General features: G+C 40.9%; 2 protein-coding genes across 2 annotated transcripts; one reads left to right on the forward strand and one right to left on the reverse strand.

Moving 5' to 3' along the window:
- Nucleotides 1-3,033: 3,033 nt before the first annotated feature.
- On the reverse strand, nucleotides 3,034-9,639 carry LOC145958224 (uncharacterized). The gene has a single exon (XM_083074927.1). It carries the CDS (start codon nucleotides 8,503-8,505, stop codon nucleotides 3,181-3,183), a length of 5,325 nt encoding a protein of 1,774 aa, XP_082931053.1. The 5' UTR covers nucleotides 8,506-9,639; the 3' UTR covers nucleotides 3,034-3,180.
- A 1,686-nt stretch (nucleotides 9,640-11,325) lies between these two features.
- On the forward strand, nucleotides 11,326-12,980 carry LOC109792523 (phenylacetaldehyde synthase). Its single transcript, XM_020351944.3, has 2 exons — nucleotides 11,326-12,648; nucleotides 12,741-12,980. The coding sequence occupies exons 1-2, from the start codon at nucleotides 11,430-11,432 to the stop codon at nucleotides 12,773-12,775; spliced, it is 1,254 nt and encodes a 417-aa protein (XP_020207533.2). The 5' UTR covers nucleotides 11,326-11,429; the 3' UTR covers nucleotides 12,776-12,980.
- The last annotated feature ends 1,250 nt before the right edge of the window (nucleotides 12,981-14,230 follow it).

Here is a 14,230-nt window from a genome sequence, read left to right on the forward strand (position 1 = left end):
ACGGTTTTTCTTTGATAAGGACGAAAAGCCTTTATTTCCATTGTACTGGACGCGTACCCCTCGGCCTTATGACGTCGTTCCGAAGAAAATGCTGACAACCGAAGAGCGAACAGATCTTAAGTTATTGCTTCGTCTACCCCGGCGTTTGCCAACTAGGTCTTTGATCAACGTGGTTGAATCCCCCCGTTGGTGGAATGACTTGATAGGTATATTATTTGTCCGAATTAACCTGTAAACTTAATTCCTATTGATATTTTACATAATCCTTTTTGCAGGAATCATGGTTACCAGTGGTGCTAACGAGCTGGATATTCGTAGTTTGCTTGCCGCTCGGGTGAAGCAAGTTAGGCAATCCGGAGGGGTGGGGACTTCAACCGCCGCAGGCTCCCCTCGATCGGCCAATGATGACCGATTGCCTCCTCCCCCTGAACGCAAAAAAAAGAAAGAAAAGAAAGGGAAAGATTCGGGTCGTGAGAATACAAAGAGGAAGAACGTCGAGGAACGTCGAGAGCAGGCTAAAAAGGCCAAATCTACGCCTATAGCTTCGCCGAACCGAACCGTGATTGTGGTGCCGCCACCTTTGATGTCTCGGGATTTTCTGAGTGATGACACTCCGGCTGAGATGGTGATTCGGCCTGATATGGTGTCTCCCTTTGGGCAGGAGTTTTTGGCCACTCTGGACACGAAGACCAAGTGGAGGCTTTTCTGCGAGGTACAATCTCGCTCGTTGGCTTTAGCGCACCATCTTGCCATGGAGCCTGTCGGCGAGGTGGAGCATTTGAAGCGAAGTGTGGGGGAGGCCGAGAAGATCGCGACCGAGGCATTGGCGGCTAATGAACAAGTATTAGCTAAAAACCGGGAACTGGCAGCTGAACTGGATGCTTCTCGGCGAGAGGTCGATACTTTGCGTCTGGACCTCCAGAAAGCAGCTAACGAGGAGCGTCGCCGAATGGAGGAAGCTCAAGCTGCTTATGACAATCTTAAAGAGCAAGCAAAAGAGAAGATTGTTGCTCAACATGAGGCTGGGTTTAAGCACGCCATTCGGCAGGCCAAACACTTCGGCCAATTTCCGGAGGATTTTGAGTTCGACATGACTCAAGATTTTTATCAAGGGTCTCTCATGTCGTTTGCTGATATGCCCGAAGGGGTGAATCCGGATGACGAGGAGCCGTTGGATGCCCCCCAAGTCACAGATGTTCATACTTCATCTGATGAGGAGGATGAAGAGGTTGCCAATCCCCGTCCCGAGGGGGAAAAGGAGGCCCCAGCTCAGGATGATCCGACGAGCAACCCCGATGAGTAGTATTAGGACTATAACTTTGTAGCAAGGGGGCCGATAGAGCCTCCACCTGTGTTTCTTTTTAAATGAAGGTTTATTTTCAGATTTGAAAATGTGTCATCTTGGAATGAACTGGCTGGATGTTTAATCTTGCCGAGCCGATAGATATTTTTAGGATACCGATAGGCTGTACCATTAGCCAATCTTAACTTGCGCAAATTACGATAACACTTGTGAACTTATTTGTTTATCTTTAAAGAGCGGGTGGATTCCATCGGAATTGCTTACTTTTTGAGCAATACCGAACGGGTTTGTTCGGAATTGCTTACTTTTTGAGCAAAACCGAACGGGTTCGTTCGGAATTGCTTGCTCTTTGAGCAATACCGAACGTGTTCGTTCGGAATTGCTTGCTCTTTGAGCAAAACCGAATGGGTTCGTTCGGAATTGCCTGCTCTTTGAGCAATTCCGAACGGGTTCGTTCGGAATTGCTTGCTCTTTGAGCAAAACCAAATGGGTTCGTTCGGAATTGCTTGCTCTTTGAGCAATACCGAACGGGTTCGTTCGGAATTGCTTGCTCTTTGAGCAATACCGAACGGGTTCGTTCGGAATTGCTTGCTCTTTGAGCAATACCGAACGGGTTCGTTCGGAATTGCTTGCTCTTTGAGCAATACCGAACGGGTTCATTCGGAATTTCTTGCTCTTTGAGCAATACCGAACGGGTTCGTTCGGAATTGCTTGCTCTTTGAGCAATACCGAACGGGTTCGTTCGGAATTGCTTGCTCTTTGAGCAATACCGAACGGGTTCGTTCGGAATTGCCTGCTCTTTGAGCAAAACCGAATGGGTTCGTTTGGAATTGCCTGCTCTTTGAGCAATACCGAACGAGTTCGTTCGGAATTTCTTGCTCTTTGAGCAATACCGAACGGGTTCGTTCGGAATTGCTTGCTCTTTGAGCAATACCGAACGGGTTCGTTCGGAATTGCTTGCTCTTTGAGCAATACCGAACGGGTTCGTTCGGAATTGCCTGCTCTTTGAGCAAAACCGAATGGGTTCGTTCGGAATTGCCTGCTCTTTGAGCAATACCGAACGGGTTCGTTCGGAATTTCTTGCTCTTTGAGCAATACCGAACGGGTTCGTTCGGAATTGCTTACTCTTTGAGCAATACCGAACGGGTTCGTTCGGAATTGCTTGCTCTTTGAGCAATACCGAACGGGTTCGTTCGGAATTTCTTGCTCTTTGAGCAATACCGAACGGGTTCGTTCGGAATTGCTTGCTCTTTGTCGACATATTTTAACAACGGAACCGAAATTTTAAGGCACATCCTTGGCCGAGTTGAACAACTCGGGAGGGAAGCCTGTTGCGAGATTTTTTAAGGCACATCCTTAGCCGAGTTGAACAACTCGGGAGGGAAGCCTGTTGCGAGATTTTTTAAGGCACATCCTTAGCCGAGTTGAACAACTCGGGAGGGAAGCCTGTTGCGAGATTTTTTAAGGCACGTCCTTAGCCGAGTTGAACAACTCGGGAGGGAAGCCTGTTGCGAGATTTTTTAAGGCACGTCCTTGGCCGAGTTGAACAACTCGGGAGGGAAGCCTGTTGCGAGATTTTTTAAGGCACGTCCTTGGCCGAGTTGAACAACTCGGGAGGGAAGCCTGTTGCGAGATTTTTTAAGGCACGTCCTTGGCCGAGTTGAACAACTCGGGAGGGAAGCCTGTTGCGAGGTCGTAGTTGTGAAGAATTGATAAATTGACACAATAGATTGTAAGAACTGAAGTAATTTCATTATTGGGTGCCTCGTTAAAAACCTTGTCGGCCAAAACCCCTTTTCACTTTTTTATAAGGGGAGAAAAGACCGATCAAGGAAAAGAGTACACCTTTTGCTCATACAAGTCTTTTACAATGTATACTAGCTATAGTATGTCTTCAAATGAGAAGCATTCCACGTTCGGGGAATGACCTTGCCTGAGAGTTCTTCTAGTTTGTATGCCCCGTTTTCCAAATTATGTCGGATCCGAAAGGGGCCATCCCAATTGGCAGCCAACTTGCCTTCCTTGGAATTGCGTCTTGCCGGTCCTTGTACTCTCCACACCAAGTCGCCCTCTTTGAAACTTCTCTTGATAAGGTTGGAATTGAACCTACGAGCCATCCTCTGTTTGCAAGCCTCTGCTATGATTGCGGCGCGGACACGTACTTCATCGACCATGTCAACTTCAGCTCGAAGAGCAATATCATTGGTGTTTTCCTGAAAATGTTGCCTCCGAAAAGATGGTTCGCCTACCTCAACCGGTATCATGGCATCCGTGCCATACGTTAGCCGAAAGGGTGTTTCTTTAGTCGTGGACTGAGGTGTACACCGGTAAGCCCATAAGACTTCTAATAACTCTTCTGCCCAAGCTCCTTTAGCATCTCCCAACCTTTTCTTTAATTCTCCAAGGATGACTTTGTTTGCAGCTTCGGCTTGTCCATTGGCTTGCGGGTGTTCGACCGAGGTAAACCTGTGCTTGATACCGAGATCCTGAATGAACCGATTAAGTTTTTGATCGGTGAACTGTAAACCATTGTCGGTAACAAGTGCATATGGAATGCCAAAGCGAGTGATGATGTTTTTCCACAAAAACTTTTGAACATTGGCTGCTGTGATACTGGCAAGTGGCTCGGCCTCGACCCATTTCGTGAAATAATCTACAGCAACCAGCAAAAATTTACACTGCCCTTTGGCGATTGGGAAGGGTCCAAGAATATCCATACCCCACATGGCGAATGGCCAAGGTGAACTGATGCCATGAAGCTCTTCGGCCGAAGCGTGGATGAGGTTACCATGTCGCTGACACGATACACAATGCTGTACAAACTTTACACAATCTTCCTTGAGAGTAGGCCAATAGTATCCGGCCCGAAGCACTTTAGTTGCTAAAGTCCGTCCTCCCGAATGGAAGCCACATATCCCTTCATGCATCTCTTTCAATATATAATTGGCTTGTTCTTCATCAACGCATTTCAGCAACGGAGCCGAGAATCCTCTTCTATACAAGTCTCCTCCAACCACGACATGTCTAGCGGCCTGCGTTCGGAGTTTTTTGGCTGCCGTTGGGTCAGAGGGTAGGGTGCCATGTTCGAGATAATCCATTATCTCAGTGATCCATGTACGAACGGACCCCTCTGCTGCAAAACATTCGGTGGCTACCACACTTGGCGACTCAAGATCCAAGTGAAGTGTGGTTCGTAGCTGTCCCGGCTTTCTGGTGCTGCTTGCTAACCGAGCCAACTGGTCCGCCCTCGCATTGCGTTCTCTTGGCGTGTATTTTACCTGAACCTCTTCAAACGTATCGCGCATTTTTTGGAATAAATGATAATATTTCAACAAGTTTGCATCTTTTACCTGAAAATTATCATTCACCTGTTCGGCTACAACTTTTGAATCGGTCCAACACTCCAGTCGGTTGACACCAATTTCTTGTGCAAGCCTTAAACCAGCCAATAGCGCTTCATACTCGGCCTGATTATTTGAAGCTTTGAACGCAAACCGTAAGGATTGTTCTAGGATTAATCCTGTTGGTCCCTCCAGAATTATACCTGCCCCACTTCCTTGATTGTTTGAGGAACCATCCACATGTATCGTCCATACATTGTTAACAAAACGACCTCTCGGCTGCAATTCATTAACAAAGTCCACCAAACATTGGGACCGAATTGGTCCCCTAGGTTGGAAACAAATATCAAACTCCGATAGCTCAATCGACCAAGCCATCATCCTTCCTGCCAACTCGGGTTTGCGTAATACTTTGGCTATCGGGCAGTCAGTCCGAACAATAATTTGGTGACTCTGAAAATATTGTCGGAGGCGCCGAGCGGTGTGAACAAGTCCTAATGCTGCTTTTTCCAAGAGCTGGTACCTTGTTTCGGCTTCTTGTAACATGCGACTGATGAAGTAAATAGGCTGCTGTCCCTCCTTTTCTTGAATTAAAACTGTGCTTATTGTATTATTTGAAACACACAAGTAGACCACAATTGGTTCTGCTGGATTGGGTTTAGAAAGGATAGGTGGGGAGCCGAGACGTTCTTTCAAAGTCTGAAAAGCCTTCTCACATTCAACGGACCATTCAAACTTGTTTGCTTTTCTCAGCAACTTTACCATAGGTTTCGTTGTTTCGGCCAAACATGGGAGAAACCGGGACAACGCTGTAAGCCGTCCTGCTAGCTGTTGAACTTGTTTAAGGTTCTGAGGACTTATCATGTTGACGATTGCCATACATTTGTCAGGATTTGCTTCAATCCCCCTGGCCGAGAGCATGAAGCCAAGGAATTTTCCTCCGGACACCCCAAACACGCATTTCTCCGGATTGAGCCTCATGTTGTACTTGCGCAACTGTTGGAAAATTTTCGAAAGATCCATTACATGCCGATCAACGTTTCTGGATTTTACAACCATGTCGTCCACATATACCTCCATGTTCCTGCCTATTTGATGTTGAAACATTTTGTTCATCAACCTTTGGTATGTTGCCCCTGCATTCTTCAATCCAAATGGCATTACCCGATAGCAGTAATTGGCCGAATCGGTTATAAAGGCTGTCTTTTCCTCGTCGCGGGTATGCATGGGAATTTGGTTGTATCCCGAGTAAGCATCAAGAAAAGTCAACATCTCATGTCCTGAGGCTCCATCAACTAATCGATCTATGTTTGGAAGTGGATAGGCATCCTTGGGGCATGCCTTGTTGAGACTTGTGTAATCAGTGCACATTCTCCACTTTCCGTTCGACTTCTTCACCATCACCACATTTGCTAGCCAAGTGGTGTAATGGACCTCCCGGATGAATCCAGCTTCAATCAACTTGGCAACCTCCGTTTCAACTGCGAGTTTTCTTTCAGTCCCCATTTTCCTTTTACGCTGTGCGATTGGTTTTGCTTCGGCGCAGACCGATAACTTGTGGCACATGATCCTTGGATCTACACCTGGCATGTCAGAAGGTGTCCATGCAAATAGATCTTTATTTTCCTTTATAACCTGGCATAGGGACGAGCGATCATCTTCGGGGATTTCTGCGCCGATGTACGTAACCTGTTCAGGGTATGAACCTATCTGGAACTGCACTTTTGACTCAATCGGCTCCACCCTTTCTTCATTACTCATTCTAGGATCTAGATCCCATACGGCCTCCTCTACAGTTGCCGAAGCATCCACAGCATGGATTCTGTTCGACTTGGTTTTTCTTTCTTCCAATGGCACAACTCGCAAACTAGCATAATAACATTCTCTCGCCGCCTTTTGATCAGCATGAATTGTGATTACTTTTCCTTGGTCAGATGGAAACTTCATCGCCAAATGTGGTGTTGAAACGATAGCTCCCAATGTGTTCAAAGACGGTCTACCGAGGAGGATGTTATATGAGGTACTTGCATCCACGACAATGTATTTTACCTGGATTTCCCTGCTCTCCTTTTCGTCGAAACAAAAGCGTGTGAAGAGTTTAATGTAACCCTTGGTATTGACCCTCTCTCCTGCAAAACCGACCAACGGATCGTCATAGGGAAGCAATTCTTTTTCAGAAATGCCTAACTGTTTGAATGTGTTCCAATATATGATGTCTGCCGAGCTGCCTTGATCAATCAGTGTTTTCTTGACAATGCAGTTGTGAATTTCTACACTGATGACCATCGGATCGTCTTGCTCTGGGTCAATACCTTTGAAGTCGGCATCTGTGAAGGTTATTGCTGGCAATCGCCGAGACGACTGTCTATGAACAGTGTTGACCGATCGGATAGCTCGGAGATGTCTCTTTTGGGCCGAAGATGTTGTGTCTCCACCTGCAAAGCCACCAGCAATAGTATTGATAACCCTCCTATGCGAAGGTGCCGAATCATCTTTTCTTTCACGTGACCGGCTTCTCTCACGCCGACCTCTATCAGAGGTTTTATCAGAACGGTCTTGCCTGTGCCGATCCTGATACCTGGGTTGATATGAACGATTCTGAGACGAACCGGTCCGGTCCACAAAGTTATGCAGTTTTCCTTGCTTAATCAAGTCTTCAATCTTATCTTTAAGGGCTGCACATTCATCTGTTGAGTGTCCACGATTTCGATGATACCGACAAGATTTGCTAGTATCTGCCCGTGGCGGAGTAGAAGCCCTCTTCGGGATTGTCAATACTTCAGATGCCAAAGCCTGTTCAAGGACCGCCGCGCGATTGGCATTAAGGGGAGTATACTGAGTATACTTCGGGCCACGAATAGGCCGCTCCCGAAGGGATATCTCTTTGCCTCGCCCCCTGTATGATGGTTCAACCGGTTTCTCGGATTTAGTGGACTGCTCGGCTCGGGCCTGATTTCTAAATTCTGCCAACTCCTCCATCTGCATGTACTTATCCGCCCTCTTACGTAAGTCGTTCATGTCCGAAGGAGGCTTTTTACAGATGCTGTTGACGAATGGGCCTGGTTTTAAAGCTGTTGTAAGATGATGTAGCGCCACGGCTGGGTTGAGATCTCTGATTTCCAAAGTAGCCTTGTTGAACCGATCCATAAACGCCCGAAGAGACTCTTTTTTGTCCTGTCTAAGACTAACCAAGGATAAAGATGTTAGACTATGAGGGCGACTCGTCGCAAATTGGATAGTGAACTGTGATGATAATGTGTTAAAGGAATCGATTGAATTGGGTGGAAGACGAGTGAACCAGCTGAGAGCTCTGCCTTTGAGGGACGTAGGAAAAATCCGACACAACGCAGCGTCATCTGTCGTGCTCAGAGTTACCTGTGTTAGAAAAACATCTAAATGTTCATCAGGATCAGTGGTACCATCATACTTGTCGATAGGCAAAGCCTTCCAATTATCCATTAAGGGGAGTTGCATAATGGAGGGGGTAAACGGATGTCGGTGTGATCCGACAGTGGTTACATCAGCAGGACGACCCACAGTAGGTAAGGCCGAAGGGAATCTCTCAGGAGCTACTGCTGAGGCATGAGGGACTGATGTATGGATCGCGTGAGATTGATATGACCCTTGAGTTTGTGTGTTGGTGATATGAGTAGGCTTCCAGGAAGTGTCCTGACTCTTCAGCGCTTCATTCTCAGCTCTCAAGGCCGAAAGCTCCCTCGCATCTTTTTCTCTTTGTTGTTTCATCAGCTCCATTTCTTGTTTGAGTAGTCGTACTGTTTCAGTGAGATCTGTTTCATCCACAACCTCCACATGTTCTTCAGTAGGACGGTCTTGCGTGTTCGTTCTCCTAGTTATCGGCATTGTTTTCCTCAACAAACTTTCAACCACTTTCGTTCGGCCCCACGGTGGGCGCCAAAATGTACCTGTCTCAAGGGTACACCAAGTCTTCTCGTATTCTGAAGGCCGAACGAGTACTCCGATCCAACGCAAATGAGGGGTTGGTACCTGCAAAAAGGCACTCCAACGCTCAAGTCAGGACAAGCACCAATATCGAGAGTAATTAATGAACAGTGACGTTACCTTTTGACCTGAGCTATTTATACTGACATTTATGGGCCCTGGACCCCATGGGCCCTGCAACGTATTTACCGTACCAGGTAATACATCTTAATCATCTGATTAACCCCTAATCACGGGTTAAGAGCAATGAGTAATGATAGTTCGGTCCTGGTGGCCGATTGCCGTTCGGCCACCAAGTACTGCCATTCGGCGGCCGACCGGCGGTGGCCGAACGCCCCTACCCGTACAATTATATTTGCCTTGAACCGATATATTTAGCAAATATCACAAAATCGTAATGTTCCGCCGACAATATAAATTATAAAGAATAAAATTCAATGAGAATGAATTACAAATAAATCCACATGGTTGCACAATAATTTTCTAGTCCAAGCTCACGTGTAATTCACACACTCCAAAGAAAAATTCACACACATATATGTCATTCAACTTATAGTAAAACATATTGATGACAATTAAGTATATTTAATCGGCCATCATAAATCACAACAATAGTGTAAAATAAATCCAAACCACTCTAGCAATGTGCTAACCGTGATTCACAAATACTAACATGAATCAAACAAATATTTAAATAACACGAATATAAAGAATTGGAATCCAAAATACTAGCCTTTCAATATTTAATTAAAATAGATGTACCAGATTTTTTCGCGCAAATACTATTATAATCTTGTTTTCATCATCTGTGATGTTCACAATCTAGTTCTCCTCCACCTTGCTCTTCGTGTTCTTCATAGTTCTGTATTCAACAGATTGTATTGGACAACTTAAAGTCCTTTAGAGAACACAAAATAATTTCAACTCCTTCCTGCATGTCTCATGATGCAAAATTGACATGTTCTTAATCTAGAAAAAAGAGAATAAAAAATTGACAATTTCTTAACCAAAAAGAAAGAATGGAGAAAAGGGTAGTGATGATCTGACTCATACCGATGTAGAAGTGAGTCATATTAATAAAAGGGAAATATTTATCGTTGTAATTATAATTAATTATGAGAATTAAAAATAATTAATTTTAAAATATTTGTTAATTAAAATTTACTAAAATTATATCAAATTATTATATTTCATTAAAATTAACATTAATTAGTTTTTAAAATCTGTAATTAATAAAATAATTATTTTAAAATTAAATTTAAAATAATTTAACAAATAAATTAATTTTTTAAAATATCTTAAAATATATAATAATGTGTACACCAATTAAGATTTTAATGATCCTGTAAAATATTGAACCCACATCATGGGAGACCAAACTTGGACCGGATCACTAAAAATGAGTTCTTTATTTTCAATAACGAAACCTTTAAAAAAAAAAAATTTGCATCTAATCTAAACATGTTCTTGATCCAGAAAAAAAAAAAAAAAATTCCATTGATATTAGAGACCTAACAGCTGGCATTTGGACAGTCAATTTTTTGGTCGTATTTGGCAAGGAAATTTCTGCACTGATTGGGTAGCTACATAGGTTCATGTCCAAAATTTTCTTGTTTGGAGTTCTTGCACTACTCAATTAATCCCCTTTCTGCTTCCGGAATCATAGGCATGCTTTTTTTTTTTGCCTTAGCTTTGATGTATCATTTTATTTTTCAAAAATTACTGTGTTGTGTTTATTTTCCTTTTTTGTTTTAAATCAAGAAACAATTTCTGATACCCCAGTCTCCACATATGTTTTAGTATTAAAGATAATTTTTATTTGAACTCGCAGTTGACTTATGTTATTTTGATGTTAAAATGAACAATAATAAAAAAATACTAATTAAATTACTCATATTTTATTATCTTTTAAAAATATGTATTATGTCAATTTTGATTTATATAAATAAAGCATTGAATAACTTTTGATTAATATAAATTTTGTAAAAATAATTTAGATAAAAGAAGCTTTTAATTTAAGAGTAAATTTGAAAAAACAATTATAAGAGATTAAACAATATAATTATTAGTAAAAGTTATATTGATTAGATTTGATTATATATATATATATATATATATATATATATATATATATATATATGATTAATGTCGGTCATTTCAAAATTAATTCAATTAAAATAAATTATAATTAAATTTAAAACAAACCCACAATTTTATTATCGAGTAATATATAATCATAACGTGTCAACATGGAATGAAACGTGTCTTGTTGTATACCTGTGTATCACAAAAAATTTAGGTATGACTTAAATATACGATGGCCAAATTAGTTGATATAAATGCATGATGATAAAAGTCAGCCCCAGTGACAATCAGGGATGGCAACGGCCCGGGCGGGTACCGGTTTCATGATACTTGTTTCTATCTTCGTGAGCTAAACTCATCATCGTCTTTGTACTTGTATCTGTCGGGTATGTAATTTTCATTCTCATTTCCGTCTCTATCAGGTATCGGATATACCTGTACTTATACTCGTACTCGTCAAATTTTTTATTTTTTATTTTTTATAAAAAATATAATATTTTTAAATTATTTTTTAATTATATTATAATTATAATTATGTTATTTCTTTATCTCATATTATAATAAATAATCACACATAAAAAAATATTAAAATTTTTAATATAATTAAATTAAAAGTGAGTATTAAAATTTTTGAATCCATACTTGAAGATGTGCAAGACCATATCATCCCTGGCATCACACATTGGCAAAGTCCTAACTACTATGGGTACTTTCCCAGCAGTGGTAGCATAGCCGGGTTTATGGGTGAGATGCTCAGCACTGGCTTCAATGTGGTTGGATTCAATTGGATGTCATCACCTTCTGCCACTGAGCTTGAAAACATAGTTATGGATTGGCTTGGACAAGAGTTAAGGCTCCCCAAGACCTTTCTTTTCTCAGGTGAAGGTGGTGGGGTTCTGTTAGGGACTACTTGTGAGGCCATTTTGTGCACTTTGGTGGCTGCAAGAGAGGGAAAGCTTTCCCAATTTGGGAAGGAAAACATAGGGAAGCTTGTTGTGTATGGTTCTGACCAAACACATAGTGCTCTTCAGAAGGCAGCACAAATTGCTGGGATCCCATCGGAAAATTTCAGGGTCATCAAAACCAAGAGGTCAAATTTGTTTGCTTTGACTCCTGATTCACTTCTCTCCACCATTCTTTTGGATGTGGAAAAAGGGTTGATTCCTTGCTTCCTATGTGCCACTGTTGGCACCACTGCTATTGCCACAATTGATCCTATAGGGCCATTGTGTAATGTGGCCAAGGAATATGGTATTTGGGTCCATGTTGATGCTGCTTATGCTGGATCAGCTTGCATTTGCCCTGAGTTTAGGTATTGCATAGATGGAGTTGAAGAGGCTAATTCTTTTAGTCTCAATGCTCATAAATGGTTTTTGACTAACTTAGCATGTTGTTGCCTTTGGGTGAAAGACCGCATTGCCCTCACAAAATCCTTGACAGTTAATCCTCAATTTTTGAGGAACAAAGTGTCTGAGTCAAAGCAAGTGGTGGACTACAAGGATTGGCAGATACCCTTGAGTAGGAAATTCAATGCCCTCAAACTATGGCTTGTTCTTAGAAGCTATGGTGTTGAGAACCTTAGGAACTTCCTGAGGAATCATGTGAAAATGGCCCAAACTTTTGAAGGGCTAGTGAGGTTGGATAAGAGATTTGAGATTGTTGTGCCACCAAAATTCTCTTTGGTTTGCTTTAGGATTGCGCCATCAGCAATTATTAATGGGGTGTCCAATGATACCAACGAATGTTGTAATGGGAAACTAATATATGATGAATATAGGGTGAATGAAGTGAATCGTAAATTGCTTGATTCAATTAATAGTTCTGGCGACGCATTCATGACCCATGGTGAAGTTGAAGGATCTTTTGTGATTAGATGTGTTATTGGTGCAACCTTGACAGAGGAACACCATGTTATTATGACATGGAAGTTGGTGCAGGAGCATGCTAATTCTATTTTAGGTAACTTCTAAAACAATTGTACTTCCATAAAGTTATTTCCTTATTGATGCCAAGATTATTTCATTGAAGTATAATATATTTTATTTTGACAGGTCAGGGAAGGAAGATAATGAGAGAAGACCATTGAAGTCATTAATAACAGAGAATCAAGATCATAAAGTTGTTACAAGGCATGAATGTTGGAAATTATTAGTTCAAGGCATGAATGTTGGAAATTATTATGAAGAAGTGTTAAGTTACTTGAAAACAAAATATTTTATCTATAGAAATTACTTTGTACACAAGACCCTATATATCCACCACCCATTAAAGTATTGAACGAGTTTTATAAAGTTTTCGATCACTTTTGCTTAGAAATTTCTATCACCATTTCAATTTTTGCATTTCAATTTCATCATTGTTGTTTGTTTTATTTTATTTTAATTCGTTCTCTTAGACATTATGCTTTAACATAATATTGACTTGAGAGATTATTATTTTAGAATTTTTTAGTTGACTTTATTGTCAATATTCCAACTAACTTATTTATGATTATTTCGACATGTATTGTGTAAAGTTCGACTCTACCATATATAAATCAACCATTTTTAGGCTAAAGTTATACTTAAACCGACTTAACTACACTAAAATTGACTTAATCACACTTAAGTTAGATATTCCATATGTAACGTATTATTCATATATTAGCAAGGGATTTATACATGTACTCGAAGATAGTTTCAAGAAATAATTTGATAACTGAGAAAATAGTTACAGACGATTCAAATAGGATGTATACGTGGCATAAAACGGAACGATCATTAAGTGTAGGGTCTTTACATAAATTGATTGCCTTACAAATACAAACACCTTCGAAAACAAATTTCGACTATCAAATAGAGAGGGATAAAATGACCCAAAAAAGGGAGTAACTCACGAAATACGGAACAGTTAGATATCATATAGGATCCACATAGTAACTACCTTTTGAAAACAATCTCTAAAGATTGCAAAGAGAATTATTTAATAGGTCGTAAGGAAGTTACGCGAAGTAAAAAATGGTTTAAGGAGGTTACCCACGTCACGTAGTGCAAGACGGTTATATACCACACATCGAACTAATGCAAAATAACCACCCCCTAATTTCTATAAATAAATGAGTAGGCCCATTCAAAAGGATCAGAAATCCAATACTTACACGCTCGTATGCACTCATTGTCTGCACCCATGACTTCCGTACACCTAGAATAACTTGTTCTAGTACAGTTCATCGTTTCCGTGTCATATTCTGATCTTTATGTTATGCAATTCATGATTCTCTTGAAGTGAAGGATATGATTATTGTAATTAATATATATGTTATTCATTCGATCTACTTAAATGTTTATATACACGAATCTTGTTTGGTTGTGACTATTAAAAAATGTCTAGAGATCTTTGCATGTTAAATCACCTAAAATTGAGTTTTAACTAGTCTAATTAGTTAATCCCATATATTTGAGTTTCACTTTAGAAAACATGTCTTTATGTAATTGACGAATATGGAAAACCTTCATACCAAACATGCCTAAATTAAAAACTTTTATTAATTTGAATAAAAAGG

Source organism: Cajanus cajan, chromosome 5, assembly GCF_000230855.2.
Source record: "Cajanus cajan strain Asha chromosome 5, NIPB_CcT2T_4, whole genome shotgun sequence".
NCBI lineage: Eukaryota > Viridiplantae > Streptophyta > Magnoliopsida > Fabales > Fabaceae > Cajanus > Cajanus cajan.